General features: G+C 40.8%; 1 protein-coding gene across 4 annotated transcripts; it reads left to right on the top strand.

Moving 5' to 3' along the window:
• The first annotated feature begins 1,570 nt into the window (after positions 1-1,570).
• Positions 1,571-16,373, top strand: tent4a (terminal nucleotidyltransferase 4A). 4 transcript variants are annotated; one of them, XM_043218290.1, is made up of 14 exons: positions 1,571-2,824; positions 5,541-5,664; positions 5,768-5,814; positions 6,293-6,413; positions 6,577-6,684; positions 9,408-9,536; positions 9,639-9,852; positions 10,890-11,016; positions 11,102-11,208; positions 11,704-11,885; positions 12,874-13,020; positions 13,105-13,158; positions 13,488-13,569; positions 14,400-16,373. In XM_043218290.1, exons 1-14 carry the CDS (start codon positions 2,139-2,141, stop codon positions 14,627-14,629), a joined length of 2,358 nt encoding a protein of 785 aa, XP_043074225.1. In that variant the 5' UTR covers positions 1,571-2,138; the 3' UTR covers positions 14,630-16,373. The 4 variants fall into 4 exon arrangements, with proteins under 4 accessions (XP_043074225.1, XP_043074224.1, XP_043074227.1 ...); XM_043218289.1 differs by having other exon boundaries at positions 1,572-2,824; positions 13,105-13,248; XM_043218292.1 differs by lacking the exon at positions 13,488-13,569 and having other exon boundaries at positions 1,573-2,824.
• The last annotated feature ends 1,106 nt before the right edge of the window (positions 16,374-17,479 follow it).

Below are 17,479 nucleotides of genomic sequence, written 5' to 3'. Positions count from 1 at the left end.
AATGATGCTGAAAATGTAATAGTTTTATTTATAACTTTTAATGTTAACAACAGCATTTATCAAGTAAATTTCCACACTTTTTTTTTGTTTCTTAATCTTCATCGTTCCAAACTTCCAAGTCACCGGTGCACTTCAGCTTTCATTTCTTGAGAGTGAAGTTCACAGAGTCCTAGTTGATTCCCGTCAGATGTCCGTGGTCAGTCCGGAGCTGTTGGAGGCGTCACGTCGGGCAGCGAGCGGTCCGTCTGACCGTTCTTTGGAGAAATAACCCCAGCCCCGGGCAACGCCGTGATGAAATCCCCCTGCAAGCCACATTGCATGCATACATAACCTCTTGCAACACAGGCTTTAGGCTTTGAGTGATGGAAGTGCAGGAGGGAGGGGGAGTAAGACTCAAGGCCAGCAGCGTCGACAGTGCTGTGTGTGGATGGAGCGTCTCTGCATGCAGGAGAAGTGTGTTCTGACAGCGCCGGGCTTCCCCCGCGTTACACACGCCGCACGTGAGCTGAACGACAAGCGCTCGTTGCGTAATCGCCGTGGGAGGAGCCTCTCGCCGCTTTCTTCATCATTCATCATCATCTACAGAGAACGCCTGTTCTCTCATCGAAAGCACGGTCGCGGTGTAACCACTAGGGTTTCCTGGTTTTCTTACGAGTAAAAAAGTAACGTGTTTGCCGATTAGGACGTGCCGTCAATAAACTGATTATAGGTTGAACTTGAAAGCGCTGAACGTTATCCTAGTGCAATCAACACGGCTTTCGGTTTCATAAAGCTTTGTTTAACGTTAAAATGCTGATTCGCGGCTACTTTTGGAAGCAGCGGGTTGCATAATTGGTTTTTTCTCCAGTGTTTCCGTGTCAATAAACGCCGACCGATTCTCTAACTCGTTCTGCATCCGCACGGCGTCAAGAAAACGGCTGTATTACATGTGTAACTTTTTTTATGCATTTGTTGTTGTTGTTTTTTTCAAAGGACTGTTTAAAATGGAAACTATTATTTAAATGATCTTGATTTCATTCATGAAAGAATTTATATTTGAGAATGTATTAAAGAAATTCCTACAAGAGAAAATAAATTGCAGGGAGATTTAATTACAGTACGTGACCTTGAGGTAATAGAGGCTAAGAAAAAAACACAAGAACGATTTGTTTTTTTATACTGAAACAATAAAGGCTTTAGTTATTGTTTGTCACAATATTTTGTAATATATTTTCATGCATATTTAAAGGGTGTATATATATATATATATATATATATATATATATATATATATATATATATATATATATATATATATATATATATATATATATATATATGTATTCACTTATATATATATATATATATATATATGCACTATATATATATATAGTGCATATATATATATATATATATATATATATATATATATATATATATATATATATATATATATATATATATATATGTGTGTGTGTGTGTGTATGCACTTAATAAACTCCATATGGAATGCTATATAGTTATTTTCTTCCATTCAAAAGCTGTGCTGTATCTGTTCCTTGTTTGTTGAGGTTTGGGCCTATTTCGTGTCGGTATCTTGAACGTCTAAAAATCAAACGGGAGATGAGACCAGATAAACCCGCACGCATCGGCACGCCGTTATTCGCGCGCGCCGACGCCGACGCCCACGCGCCCACTGCGGTCTCCGCGCTCTCCTCCGTCCTCGCGCGCGTCAGTCGCTCCGCTCGCGGCGTCCGCCGTCTTCAGGCAGGGCTGTGAATCGAGCCGCGCGTCCCTCGCTTCGGAGCCGCTCAGAAGGGTGGGGTTGCTCGATTGCGCCTGCTCGCGGAGTCCGGGGGGTGTGTGCTGCCCCGATGGTTTAAATCCTACACATGCGTACTGGATTTCGGGGTTCAAGGCGATAGGCTACGCCATATTGGAAACACTGTGTAGTTTAGCTAACAGTTTATCGCTAGCGGGGGAAAAGGGCCACCGATCGATTCCCGTTGGTCGCGGCGCTCGGCACGTCGTTGTTTTTCCCCGTGGTTTCGCGCGGCCCCGTTCGCAGGCCCGTCCTCGCGGTCCGGACCCAAACTTATCCGCTGAACGGGGGGAAAGGCGTTCGTTCGTTTGACAGGGCTGTTAGAAAGACGAGTTGAATGGATCCGAGGGTCGCTTGGATTCAGCCGGAACAGAAAGGTCCCGCGAACGCTTTATGGATGCGTGTGTGGGAGACGTCTCAGGTAAACCGGACTAACACGGGTCAGCACCAGAACCACCACCACCACAACCTCTGTGTCAATTCCCCGGCGTTTGACGCTTACAAGACTGTCGCGTCCAATGCGAACAACGGCGCTAACGTTAAAAACGCCGGCTCTGCGATCTCGAGCGGCGGCGGCTCCGCGGCGCTCTCGTTAAATGGAAACACGGGAGACGGCGAAATGACCCAGAAGAGCGGCTCGGTGGCGGATCCGGCGTCCGGCTGCCCTAAAATAAGGACTACAAGCCCTAATACGATAGCTGGGAATATGAACAAGGGGCACCCGGTTTTTACTTGCAGCGAGAGCGTGCTGAATAACGTCAACCACCATCATCACCCTCCTCATCCTCATCTACGGCATTTCCATCAAGAGCAGCAGCAGCAGAGTTGCATCAAGCGCCACCCGTCCCATCCGGCAGCGGTTCACAGCCACCACCACCACCACCATCACCCGGGCCGGAGGAAAAGCGACAATAAGGCCAGCACCTACGGGATAAACTACCTGATCTCCAACTGCACTAACGGCAATTACGACAACTCCGGCACGCCGTGGAAGACGAGGAAATATAACGCGGGGGTTGACGGGTGAGATGAGCTTGATTTATAGCGGCGGCCGGGATGGGGCGTTATAATGTTGCGCCGTCTTTCTGTGGCCTTTTCGTGTGCGATAAAGTGTCGGCGGGCCTTTTTTTTTTTTTTTTGGTCGTGTTGGGCCGGAGGATTAGCTTTAGCACGTTAGCCGGTGTCCTGGGTTCGGTTCGGAGCCGCTGCGGTCCGTGGGTTGGGTCACTTGTGGAATGCGTGTCTGATTAACCGTTTTTCTAGCGGTTCTGATTCGTCAACGATTCAGTCGTTTGATTCGAATCTTTGTCGGCGAGTCGGTTGAACCGGTGCTTGTACGGTTCATTCACGAATCGGGTTTTTGCGTCAACTCACGGGTTCATTAAACCCAGAAACGGACACAAGGTAGGCTAAATAAAAATTGTGACCCTGGATCGTAAAATTTGGGTGTTTTAAAAAAAAAAAAATTGAGCTATATTCCTCAATTAATAGCTGAATAAATAAGATTGATTTGATTTTGTTGGCCAAGATGCACATTTAGATTACAGATAGTGAACACAATGTGAACACTGAGATAATGGCAAGCCATAATAACCTAATGATCAAAAATCAAGTGTTGGTAAATGTACGAAATTCGCTAAATATTTAATGGGTAATAATATAAATGGTATAAAAGAGAAATCAATCATTTTGACACCTTGTTGGTTACTGATGTAAATATACCTGTGCTATTTATGGCTGGTTTCGTGGTCCAGGGTCACGATTTTAAGTGAATTACAATTTTAATTAGCTAAATTGAAACCGAAACCGTTTCAATTATGATGTACAGTCTTAACACTTAAAAAAAAAAATCTAATTGGCTTACTCCAGTGCTCTAGTGTGGGTTCTGGAAGTGAAAAGCCTGTTCATTTTCTTAAAGGCAAGTGATTTTATTTATTTATTTATTTTTTCAGTGATAACTTATAACCTTTAAAGGCAGAACTACTGTGAGCTGCAAGGTTGTTTATCGGCATCGTATGCAATTCCTAAAGCCGTTAATCACGTTTTTGCAACCTATATTTTAAATGATTATGTCCAACAGTGGCATTTTGGTGGAAAAGCAATATTATTCAGCAGCGAGATGTCTATCACTCTGAGAACAGCAAAAATGTCTTGGCGCACTTGGGCCCATTTTTTTAAAAACCTGCGAATTAAAGTGACCTTCCCTATGCTCTCATATAAAATAATATAGTTCATATAGAAAACTATTGATTTAATCACTGACTCGCTATGCATATAGAAAGTATATATACATATGCATTTATAATTAGAATTACATTTTATATTATGCAGTGAACACAAAATCAACTCTTTGTAAATAAAAGGGCTTTATATTTATCTCTTTCATTTGATTATTTAAAATGCTTAATTAGCGTAATCCTCTCCCGCATTAAAGCCGTTAAGTCCAAAAAAATGTTTAAAATAATTTTCTGCTTCCAGTCAAAGTCTGTAATGTTTTGGTTCTTCTAGTAGCCGCTTGGTTTGGTTTGGTTCGTGGATTATATAATACAGAGGGAAAATGATATTATACGTATGATTTGTCAAAGTGAGAGATCCTTCTGGAACCGAGGCAGTGCTTGGACACCAGTGCGCTCTGTATACTTCTCTGGATGTCAGGGATCAGCTGATCAGTAAACCTGAACCTGTTCAGACCTGACTCACTTTTAAGCGAGCGTACGAATGCAGCAAGTGAGCTGTTGTTTGCTTGGAAGTCTAACAACAGCTTTTAACTAACAGTTTTGTGTTACAGTCGCTGTCATCGCCCGTCCATTAATGCTGGCTGTCGGCTGGATTCATTCTTGGCGTTTACTGATTTATGAGTATAACACTGGACACTTAATGCAGCGCATGCTTAAGTCTTTAGTAACCCAGCAATTGTAGGCTTGTAAGAAGGGACGGATCTGTTGCGTGAACTTGCTATATTTGCGGTGGATGCTTCCAGACCTCTGGAATTTTTCCGCAAACGAATCTGGAACCGAATGAGACGGCGACTGTGTCCCAAACCCTAGTGAGTGGCCTGTGGAGTCCTCGACAGCGTCCGTGTCACACGCTCATACGTGCAAATTACTGTTTAGGATTTTGGCGTGTTTTTTTTTTTTTTTTTTCTTGGCTTTTCCAGCTCTTATTTCTAGGGAAAGGAATAAGTACTTTTGAGTCTGTAAGTTAACTAAAAAAATAATTTAGACACGCTGATGTTGAACAGACTAACTGCTAGTGATGAGTGTTTCGCATGCAAAGGTTTATTAAGAACTCAAGTCTAATTAAATATTCACAGTTTGGAGGAGCCAAGTGTAAAGGCTTAATTATTTTTACATCCCATAATAATTTCTACTACATCAAACATTGGATTTTTTGCCAGTTCTGTTGATCTTCATGTTTACATTTTTCACAGGGTTTCTTTGTTTTTTTTTCATACACTTGGAGTTTGTTAATAGTGATTTTTGTATTGTCATCTGGAGTATCTTTTCCATATTTCAAGCATTGAATACGTCTGGCAGTTGATTTTGTCCATAGGGAATTTATTGGATTGTGAAATGTGGCTGATCTGAAATGTGAATTTGTTGATGGCTTACCACTGAAACAGTCAAGTTATTAATCTGTAGCTCAAATGCATTTATTGTACCTGAAAGATATGCAAAAATGACCTCTTAAATTGCACCTTTGGCCTTTTCCATTATAACCATTTCTCGTTTCTTCCAAGGTTGCATGAAGAAATCATGGACTTCTACAATTTCATGTCTCCTCGTCCTGAGGAGACCACAATGAGACAGGAGGTGGTGGACAGGATAGAGTCTGTCATAAAGGAGTTGTGGCCGACCGCCGACGTAAGCCAGCTTTAGTGCCCAGGTTTCTATGAAATTGAGCCATTAGCGTCATAAACGAAGATGTTCTTTTTATGTTGTTTTTTTTTTTTTTGCATGTACTCAGGTGCAGATCTTTGGCAGCTTCAGCACTGGACTCTTTCTCCCAACCAGGTAAATGAATGCGTGTTTGATCTTGAACGTGAAGTAAAACACTGCGGTGAGGTTGTTGAACGGCTCTCGGCACGCGTAACGTCGCTCTCGTGATCTGCTGTTGCCGTACAGTCATGATTCTATTCACAGTTTGATGACTCTCCCGAGCACGTGCTTCATCGCCATCGTGGCCTGCCAGCCTTATTTGCCTCTGAGCTGTCTTTCATAAACCAAACTGACATTTCACGATCAATTGCAGAAGTGATACAAATGAGCCGTTGCTTACAATATTGTACAGACCAAGAACTAAATGGACTTTAAAGCCCGGATGAAGTTGTTTGTGTGAGTCAGTAGGCCTCTGTATGCGTCTGAACACTACTAATGCAATGGAGTTTATTTGATAGCAACCTGCTTTGCTGTAAGATGTTGTAGTTTTTAGTCGTAAGGCTACACGGACGGGGTTGATTTGAACAAATCGCTTGATTCTTTTACACCGCAGTGACATTGACCTGGTGGTGTTTGGGAAATGGGAGAAACCTCCCCTGCAGCAGCTGGAGCAAGCGCTCAAGAAACACAATGTGGCAGAACCTTATTCCATCAAAGTTCTTGACAAAGCTACGGTACGTTTCCTTCTGCTACGCTCCGTTAAACGGTTTCACATCCAGTGGTTGTTGCTTGCTTTTTTTCTCCCTGAATGGATCATCTTTGAATGGTTTGCTTTTAATTTGCTTTCGTTCTTGGTCATTGATTTTATGTTTTATTCGTATCGTTTGGATTTTGAAGGTACCAATCATCAAATTGACCGATCAGGAGACCGAGGTGAAAGTGGACATCAGTTTTAACGTGGAGACGGGCATCAAAGCTGCTAGCTTCATCAAAGAATATGTGAAGGTAAAAAAGATTTTGTAAATCCTTTTTCTTTTACAAATGTGTGTGAAACTAAATGTTGTTTCAAGATGGGCTGAAAGTCTTGATATTGTTTGCTGGGTTTTTCTTTTGGTGTTGGTGTATGTTTACATTTTTCATCATTTGAAGGACGTTCAGTAGTTTTAGTCTTGCTTTTTGGTGTTTAGTCTCTAAAAATAACATTTTAATCGACATTTCAAATGTCAAGCTGTAGTGGACTATAGTAAAATTTTTTTCTGACAATCATTTTTCTGAAAAAAAAAACTTGTGGTGATTTTTATATATATTTAAAAAAATGAGTTTAAAAAAAAGTCTCTCACACACACAAAAACATTTATGCTAAGAAATTATTTTAGTTAGGTAATTTTGTGCTAAAAAAAAATTGTATTGCACTCGTATAATGGCTGCTGGAAATTCATCTTCGTATCACAGGAATAAATTGCATATTTATATTCAAATAGTTGAAGTAGTCAAATTCAATTTCAATATTTCACAGTATTATTGTTTTGCTATGTTTTAGTTGTAGTGCATGGGCTTTTGATAAAGTTCATGTCATATTCTGTATTTTTTATTTATTTTTTGTCCATTTTACCACTAAAATAGCATAAAAAATCATTTAATTTATTTTTCTTTGAAACAGACAGAGTATTTAGAGCCTTAATGACACATGGGCCTAATCTAATTCAGTTCAGCTTTGCAAATGTCTCTTTTCCTTTTTTTGTTGATGTAAATTTTTGCATGAATCTTTCTACATTTTCTTGTGAACATTGTATGGGCATCGGCCATTGCAGCGTTACTTACTGCTGTACTTGTAGTCCCAAACCGATAATCACAGCCTGGCCATCACTGATAAAAGTACTCTGACCCGATTCATTATACACAAAGGATATACAAATATACCGCTGCTCAAAGTTTGGCTTCGAAGTCTATGTGAGTTCTGTTATTGCAGTGACTCTGGAAAGCCGTGTGGCGATGTTCCTCGGCTTTAGCTGCCAGCATGAAAATAAGCACAAAATTGAAGCGTTTTTGTTGTTGAAAAGAAGCGTTTCGCTGTGGGGCTGACCACTGTGTGACGCTTCCATTTATGTATATAAATATATTATTTCAGTTCATTTGGCACACCTGCTAAAGGCAGGATGTACTTGTAGCTGCATGTCTTATGTGTCCTAGATTAGCTCCGTGTTTGTGAATTTGATGTCAGGCTTAAATTGTCAGTGTTGGACTAAAGAGAGGAGGAGGTTGAAGCATAACTGAACATCTGTCAGCAAGCTTTCAGTGCAGATGTTTGAATAAGGAGATGACCTGCTGCCTTAAAGCTCATTTCCATGTGCTTATCTGCTGTACTCCTCTCATCTGTGCATCTATCAGAGGACATTTTTCTTTAATACTCCGTTTAGGAATAAAGGGTTGATTCGGTGTCACGACAGGTGCATTTCCATTACTGATTTGTGCACAACTTTGGTGATTATTTTATAAATGTCGATAAAGTATAAAAAACAAAATACAGCGTTTCCATTTAATTATGACAACCTTTGAACGTTTCACATACACCATGTGACCTATAAATGTGAGAAAACGGTTCCCATTACATTTTTGCACATTACTCCTTTTTTTGCATTAACTGAAAACACCTCATGTAAGCGCTATTTAAAAAAAAAAAAAGTATTATATGGGTGTTTTTGTGAAATTTTACGCATTTCTATTAGGCGTCTTTTTAATTCGCCATTTCAATTGGAAAAGCGACCTCTGGCATTAAAGCATCTGATTCACAAAACATGTTGTAAATCAGTGGAGCGTAAGAGCAAACAAAAAAATGATCAAAACGGCTATTATTGGATGTTTAATTCATGTCAGCAAGATCATATTTGAATATAGTTGAACTCTTATGAACAAAGTGCCTACAAATCGGGAAATTTAACAGCTTGGGGCTTAAATAACAAATAAATATATGATAGTGTTATTTATATACATTTAGCATAACATATTAAGATGACATTTACAGCACCTTTTTCACATTCTTTTTATTCATCATTTTCTAAAAGTAGTGTTAAATGTCATTTATTTTGTAGAAATGACATTCAGGTGTGAAGTACCATAATTATGACTTCCAAGCCTATAAATATGAACTAGTGAGTTGTCTTTTATGGCAGCAAATTAAGTCAATTTTTCTTTTTTTTTTAATTACTGTATTTTATTACTTTTTTGGGGGGGATGTTACACTATCGGAATTGGATTCCGAAAACACACACACACACACACACACACATACACACACACACAAATTTCCCAGGAGGACTTGAAACACTCCGATAGCGAATGACACCCAAAGTCTTAAAGACTGTTTTGATCTTACACGGAGGAATGTAAGATTTATTGGCTCTTCCCCAGTTATCATAACACCTTATGTAAATATTTCTGCCGCTTCTGAACAGCTGCGTTTTATCTGCTGTGAAAGGCGGTGCATGCGGTCCCTACGTTTTAGGCGCATACATGCACAAGGCTTCACAAATCTATTTAGATATTCTAGACGTCGGCGTGTAATGTGACACTGTTGTATCGTAAGAAGACCCTTACATCAAAAACATAAAACCTTGCTGTGGTCATCCAAGTGTTTAACCGTTTAAAGATGCCTCTTAACGCCTGGTGTAAGTCAGGTTTTGTTTGGAGCTCCTGAAGTCTAAATGATCTTCTTTTGCTCTCCCACGCAGAAGTATACCGTGCTGCCTTATTTAATCTTAGTGCTGAAGCAGTTCCTGCTGCAGCGAGACCTCAACGAAGTCTTCACGGGAGGAATCAGCTCCTACAGTCTCATCCTGATGGTCATCAGCTTCTTACAGGTGCGATATTCGCAGACGATTGCGTTTAAGAATAAAAATGGCTTGAACTCCATGTGGCTTATAAATAAAAAACACTTTTTTGGGTGTGGCTTACACCCGCAGTTACACCCAAGAATCGATGCTAGGAATCCCAACATGAACCTTGGCATTCTGCTCATTGAGTTCTTCGAGCTGTATGGAAGGCACTTCAACTACCTGAAGACGGGCATCAGGATAAAGAACGGAGGAGCCTACATGGCTAAAGAGGACATCATGAAGGCCATGAGTAATGGCTACCGGCCCTCCATGCTCTGTATCGAGGACCCTCTTCTTCCAGGTACTCTTCAAGCCGTTTATCTAGTCATTGTTCCAGTAAGGCAAAACCTAGTGAGCTTCTTGTCTAGTTCACTGGCAACTAGTTTGGCGTCTTAACTGAACTAGAACTTCCATAAATGACCAATTTCACTAATTCTTCACAATCTGCTCAGTTAATTTCAGTACAGTTTATTTTAACATGTAGATCAACATATTAATAATCGAAGTAGGAAAAAAAATATTTTATGCCAGTGTTTTAATGCAGAGAGATGTTGTTGTTTTTTTTTGTTTTTTTTTCATAAATAACCCCTTAAACATGAAGTTGCCTCTAGGAATAGGTCAGTTTAACATTTACATGTTTTCCGAAACTATAAATTAATTAAATGTTCTATCAACTGCTTTGGTCACTAAGCTCTCCACAATGCATTCTTATATTGCTTTTTCAGTGAAGTTAAATTAGGCTAAAACCAAGCATCTAAAAAGGCAGCTGCATATGTTTTAGGACAGATTTGACATTAATTTTCCCCAGGGGGGTCTTAAGATGTTGTCTAGGTAGGCAGCTCACTAGGTTTTGGAAAAAAGCCATTGTAACTTTGTAACTTGCTTGAGAAAATTGGATGTTGCTGCTGGTATCTGCTTTTAGGCAATAAAAGTAATTTGATGAAAGCAATGCTGAAAGCATTTTACTGAAGTTGAGATGACCATTTTAGAACATTTCTAAACCATGAATCGTTAAATAGAAAACTAAATTTAAACTATAATTTTAAAAAAATGTTTACAACTTGTACAAGGTAATCTGTTATTACTCATCCATGAAAATGACATGGTACAGGCATAATGGCGAGCTAATAACCGTCTCAATTTCAGAGTTGATGTCTTTTATGACCAGTACCACAATGATGAGGAAAGCACTGGAATCTTCTAGAATCTTCCCATTATTTGCAAAAATACTGATGCTGCATGGAAGCGTGTGCTCGATAACTAGCACTACGTAATTACAGAAGAATATAAATAATTGAAAAATGTATGTTTCTTTTTCTTTTTGTTTGATGGTTTTAGGTAATGACGTGGGCAGAAGCTCGTATGGTGCCATGCAGGTGAAGGAGACTTTTGACTATGCGTATATAATACTGGGTCACGCCGTTTCACCTCTCGCACGTTCTTACCCCAATAAAGACAGCGACAGGTACAGCGCTCATCTGCATACAAGCACCTTCACCCTACTTCTCCACAGCTCTTGATTTAATTTTCCACTTATCTTGTCCCCTCAGCACTTTGGGACGCATAATTAAAGTCACCCAGGAAGTCATCAACTACAGGGAGTGGATCATAAAGAAGTGGGGATGCAGACACAATGCTCGTCTTGAGAGGAGCAAGGGTGCGTCTGAATACAAAGACACCTTTTTTTTTTTTTTTTTTTTTTTTTTTCTTCCCAAAATGTAGTTATGACTGCAGACGGGTCTGTTAATGGTTAAGCAGTTAAAATGAACACCCCTTATACATCTACATACGTACAGTTTTTTGTTTGTTTTTATATGTATGTATGTATATATGTATGTATGTATGTATGTACACACAAACACACACACACTACATGTATATTTGTGTGTGTGTGCGTTTTTGTTCTGTACATCCTCACATTGCATTGCTGTCAGTGGATTTGAAATGTTTTCTGATGCAGAGCTACTTTCTAGGTGCCCTTGTAGCGAGGAAGTGTCCTCAACAGCATTTTAACCCTTTCACACCTCTTATTTTCGACTTTGAATGTGATGAATGCATTTATTAAACCAACGCTTGGTAGGTTAGTTTGCAAATGGAGTATGTGACCTTTGCAGTCCTGCATGGCTGACGTTTTGCTGTCTTTTGCACGCAGGTCCACCTCATAAAGACTCGGTGGAGCAGGTGGAGACGGGCACACTTCTGGGCGTCGGTGTGGAGGACCAGCAGCAGAGGGACTCGGTGTCTCCTCACAGCGCAGACTCCCCCATGTCCCTCTCCAGCCCTCAGCAGCACTCCTCCGCCTCTTCTGCGTCCTCGCTGTCAGGCAGTGATATCGTAAGCATTGCCCTTCATCCATGTCCATGCAACCCTATAAACGCAATGCTTTACACGGGACAGTCAACATTTTTAAGGCTGTAAAAATGTTTGTGAAAGCACTTTTGTGCCTGCTGTTGCCTGATTGTTCTTTTTTTATTTTTTTTTTTAATGGAAGTTAAAAACCCTTGCAGTGTAATTATAAAAACATCTCTCTTTAATGGAGGTTGTGTATTTTTGCTGTGGAAACTATTTGAAAAGTCGAGTTGTCTGCATGAAATTCGATTTTAGAAAACTATAATGCGTACAACAGGCTTCAAATGACTTCTGTGAAAATTTAATAATCATGATCATCATCGGTCAATTTAACAGTGTAACAATGTTATATTTTTAATTGGCTTGTTTTTTGAACACTTTTTTTTTTTTTTTAGCTGTCCTAAAGATATCTTAATTTTGCATTCCTTAATTTTGATAAAATATGAAATGTTAAAATGGTAAATGTGCATCAGGCTGCGGATTGTTTTTGTTAATCTCTCAGTAAATTGAGAAAATACCGAAGCTGTAGGCGTATTTTTGGGACATGTGGTGAAAACTGATATTTATGTATTATGTACGTATTTATGCGTTTGTAAATATCTAATTGATTTACATTAGACTATCAGATCTTTTGCCCTCATTAATATCAGCTGCTGCATGTCTTTTGTATAAAAGGAAAGCCTGATTTTATCAAATACAAAACTCAAACATAAATAAATATGGAGTTTATTTGCAAAGACATGACTTCTAAATCTAAAGTGCCTTTCTTATAAGAGCCTGGGGGGAAAATGCTCATTGTTATGTTTATACAAAACGAAAAGAACCCATTCGTTGCTATTTGAAGTGAAATGACTAAAAATACACGGAAAAAAAGCCCATTTTTTTAGAACAGATTTTCAGTTATTTCATATGTCAGGCTTTTACAAGGTTAGGTTGCCGTTCCCTCTCACACATTTGACTTCTGCTCCTTCAGGACTCTGACTCCACACCGTATGTCGCTCCACCTGTAGCCCCCTTCCCTCTCCAGATCCTGCCGCCAGGTCCCCTGCCAGCAGCGCTTCAGATGGCCGAGGGCAAAGCCAGCATCACGGCAGCACTCACCATGCCTCCGGCTGCCCAGGTGAGGGACTGTCTGGGTTGATGCTTGACGTTTTAATGACGATTCGTCGGTGGTCGGCTAACTTCCTCTGTGTGTGTTTTCCAGGCGAGAGTGTCCATCCCAGGCGGTCTTTCTGTCCACGGTCTACCTGGCAGACAGGTGTGTATGGCAGACGGACCACCCCCATACCTCCACATGCCCTCCCAAGCTCCCCCCAGCCCTCTACCCAGTCCCCATCACCATCCCAAGGTAGGCTCTCCTCTACATGTTGTGTATCTTGACCGCGAGCCTGACTTTCCCCTCCTTCGTCGAGACTTCAGTCTAGTCTAATGACGTAGTAAAAGGACGGTCTACTCCAAAATGTAATATCGGCATTAACTCGCCTTCATGTTGTTTCAAACCTGTGTGACTCGCTTTCTTCTGAAGACTTTGGCAAGCGAACCGTTTCAGTTCAAATTGACTTCTATTGTATTTTTTTGACCATACAGTGGAAGTCAATGGGATCCAGAACTATCATCTTTTGTGTCCCACAGACGACAGACAGTCATACAGGTTTGCAACAACATGGTGGTGAGTAAAAGCTGACAGAATCTTAATTCCAGGGTGAACTCTACTTTTAATTAAGAGGAAGAAATCCGATGCACAACGAAGCGCACTTTACGTTAGTGCTTTTTCGAAAAATTAGCAAATTGAGAGAGGGAAAAAAAAGCCTTATAGAAAGCTGGCCGTTTTTGCAATATTGACATTTATTGCAAAAAAGTTACGTTAGCATGGGGTGGTTTTTCAGGCAATGGGAAAAAGGATAATTTGCCAAACTGAAAAGGAAACCTTTTTTTTTTTTTTCTTTTTACATTTTAGAGGTCACATGGCGTGTGTAAAATGTCAAGTATGTTTAGACTGTATGTGTGCCTCTGAGTAAGATTTTTTATTATTATTATTTTTTTGCTTTCCATAAAGCTTTTTAAAAAATGCTGTACTACAAAAAAAAGTCATACAGCGGCTAAGCTAAAGATGGCTTTATTTTTGCATTTATTTGCCGTTTACCATGCAGACGAGAGCACAACATTTAGCTTTTATTGCATTTTTTTTTTTCTTGGTGAAATTGAGTTATTTAAAATATTGAGAAATGATTGTAAAATCGGTCGCTAAGTGAACATTTATTATCAATATTGAAAAGAGTTGCGCTGCTTAATATTTCTGTGTGGTGTCTTTTTATTTATGACCTCTGTGAATGGAAATTTTAAATATTTTGCAGCATTAAATTTATCTTGTTGCTGAATAAAAATAAATTAAAAAATACCACTTTTCAGAATAAGTGCTTCACCCAGACTTTACAGTTATGTGCGTTTGACGTTCAGCACGGTCCTGAGCTCCCCGTCTCGTCTTTTTATCTCCTGCAGACAGGTCCCAAGTTCCCGCTGAAGGGTTTCCACAACCCCGCCGTGGTGCACAGTCCCGTCCTTTCCAACCGAAGCCACATCCAGTACAACCGCAACACCTGGCGCCGCAGGAAGAGAGACAGCCTGCCGGCCAGCGTCAGCAGATAAAGGCGTCGCGCCTGCCCTCCCGAAGCTCCCTGTCCTCTCCTCGCTCCCTCTTCCACCCTTCCGGTCCCGTCTTGAAACGATGAACTCGCTGATGGCGCGAGCACAGAGAGACCAGCGTCTGCAACCCAGCTCCTCGTTCAGTAGTTGTGGTGATGGTGGTGCTAAGTAGTTCAGTCTGCCACTGAATCTCTGCATGTATATGTCGAGTCCTTTTTTTGGGGGTTTTTTCGACCTGTGCAATCTTCCCGAGGAAGCTTCGAGAACAGGAACTGTCGTTTTCTTTTGTGTTTTGATCGTTTACCCCACAACTTCCTTGTTGACAGGTTAAGCTTTTTTTTTTGTATGTGCGTGCGTCTGTCTGTTTCATGCTCCGTTTTGTGGTTTTCACATTTTCTAAACGTGACACCCTTCACGCGTGGGACGAACTGGATTCAGTGGATTCGAAGCGTGTGTGTTTTGTGTGTGTGTTTGTTGTATCGGGGTGTATGTCTGTGTAACGCTGGCTATGAATCCTGCACTCGAGATGCTTACAGAGATCCCCACCTTACTGTAACCATCACGCAAACGTTTCTTTCTTTTTTTGTGCAATAACTTCACTCTGGAAACATTTAATTTTTTCTTTCTTTTTTTTGTTTTTGTAAAAACTTTTATTTTTGTAATGTTTTTAATTTCGCTCATCGTTTACAGATCCTGTCAGACAGGCTCCTTAAAGGGAAAAAGTCTGTTTTAAAACTGTTTTTGAGAGTTTATATTCCCTCTTCTTGGCGTGAGCTGCACCTGGACGAGAGCGAGTTGAACCCGGCCTGCAGGTGTCGCCGTTTCCCAGCTTTGCGTTGAGCTTCAGCGTCTCTGTCGCTTTTATTTGTCTCGTTCATCTGTAAGGTTGTAGTTTTGTGGCATTGAGGCTTTAGGACATGGATTTGACCGAGAACCGACCGACTGAAAAACTCAAGCCCTTAGTCTGTACGCGCTTTCATTTATATATATATATCTATATATGTGTGTGTGTGTGTGTGTGCGAGTGTGTGTGTGTGTGTGTGTGTGTGTGTGTGTGTGTCCTTTTTAAATCGCTCTAGGTAAGTGTGAGACGTGAATTATTTTAGGGAAGCTGTCACGACCGTGCGAGCGGACTCCAGATCAGTGCAGCTTTATGCAAGGGGCCCTATCCGGACCTTCTCGACTCTTCTGAGCGGGCTCCCGAATCAGACTATAGCGGAGAAAGGGAATTTATTTTGATTCCTTTCTGGAATCTTGACGTGCATTTATTGCCAGGTACTTGCGCTAATACATGCCTTTTTGGTAATTACCTATTCCCGTACTGTACTGTATTGTATTTTTTTTGGGGGTTCTGTTTGTATGTATGTGGCACACTAAAACTGTATCGCCGTCGCTCAGAACGTCGCAGGCATGCAGGTCACTGTTACTATGCAAGCGGGGTTTTGAAGACCTCTCTTCCCGCGCGTCCCTCGCGCGGCTCGTAAATCTCGTCAAAGCGCGCGCGTCGGAGGACCCCAGGCCCCCGTATGCAAGTCCAGTCCGGTTTCGGAGGAGGAAAAACCGCCGGACGTCTTGTCTGGGGGTTTTTGGATTATTTTTTTTTTCCTTTTTGCGGAGCGGATATTTTCTCCTGGAGAATAAACCTATTTTACTGCTGTTGCAACACTACAACCATGACTTTCAAGTCCGTATGGGACGACTTTGATTGATTGCCACGAACTTGCGTGACACGTTTTACAAAGTCAGATCCGATGCGGAGACCACGGATTGTCCTTGCGACCCCTGACTCACCCGCCTATCAATGCAATGGGGGCAAATAGCAGTCTCTGCTTTAGATAGAACCAGCATCTTTTGCAAAATGGGTCAGGCATTGAGACAACGCCCCCCTCCTTCGGTTCACTTAAGGACCTACTTTATCGGTGATTCGTCTGAATGAAAATGGCTCCCCGTTTCCCCCCCCTCCCCACCCGAGTGAATCTGGAGGTGTTGGAAAGGCGGAAGTGTTTCACTCTGTAATGGTTTGACATGTGTGGTGATGTACTTGCTAGTTACAGCGTGACGCTCGTTGAATTTCAATGACGGATTTTAAATGTAACCCTTTTTTTTTTTTTTGCTGACTTCTGTTATGTCGCAGTGGCCAAAAGCACTCCTTGTCGGTCCTTGACTGAAAGCCCTCGATGTGGCCACCCAGCATCCAAGAGGTCAGACGGAGGAATTGTTTTTTGTTTTCCTTCAATATTTTTATGTAATTTTTTTTCTATTTTATTTTTTAAATAAACATCTTAAAATCATGCATGCAGTCGCTCGCGGTCTTGATTGTTTGATTTTAAATGCGTGGGATAATGAGTCGTGCAGACGGGGCGGCTTTTTGGCCTGTGTGGCCGTCGACGGGTAACAGGTGAGGGGAGCCGTCACTTCTGCTGGGGGTTTAACCACTAGATGGTAGGCTTGCACTTTGACAAGTCGACTTCAGTTAGCGCTTGAAAGAGGAAAAACAAACGTGCTTATGTGCATGAATTAGAAAAAAAAAAAAGTGGTCTTTAACCCGGATTTTACTCTCTCTCTCTCTCTCTCTCTCTCTCTCTCTCTCTCTCTCTCTCTCTCTCTCTCATATATATATTTTAAATGGAACAATTTGAACCTCAAATTCAAATTTTAGGTCACATACATACATGGTACGACATGCAGTGAAATGCTTTTTACAACCGAAAAAGAAAAGTCCATTGTTCCTTATTGACTTATATATATATATATAATCTCAATGAGGTATTTATAGCAGTAACAGACTACCTAAGTAAAATGTAGGTACATGTTACGTAAAGCACTGTGTAATACTGCCTTTAAAATAAAGCTTTAGTAATTACAAGTGCATGCGTGGCTATACTACACACGGTATAGTATATGAAAATGTTAAAGTGCGAAGTAATTTTTTTTTT

The sequence above is a fragment of the Puntigrus tetrazona genome, chromosome 19 (genome assembly GCF_018831695.1).
Source record: "Puntigrus tetrazona isolate hp1 chromosome 19, ASM1883169v1, whole genome shotgun sequence".
NCBI lineage: Eukaryota > Metazoa > Chordata > Actinopteri > Cypriniformes > Cyprinidae > Puntigrus > Puntigrus tetrazona.
This window is presented reverse-complemented; position numbering and strand designations above follow the sequence as displayed.

What these genes read in the sequence shown, in the direction of transcription:
- tent4a (XM_043218289.1), top strand. Translation starts at nt 2,139, where the DNA reads ATGGATCCGAGGGTCGCTTGGATTCAGCCGGAACAGAAAGGTCCCGCG. An exon ending in CGAGGACCCTCTTCTTCCAG is followed by an intron (nt 9,853 to 10,889) that starts GTACTCTTCAAG and finishes TGATGGTTTTAG; the next exon opens with GTAATGACGTGGGCAGAAGC. An exon ending in CGCTGTCAGGCAGTGATATC is followed by an intron (nt 11,886 to 12,873) that starts GTAAGCATTGCC and finishes CTGCTCCTTCAG; the next exon opens with GACTCTGACTCCACACCGTA.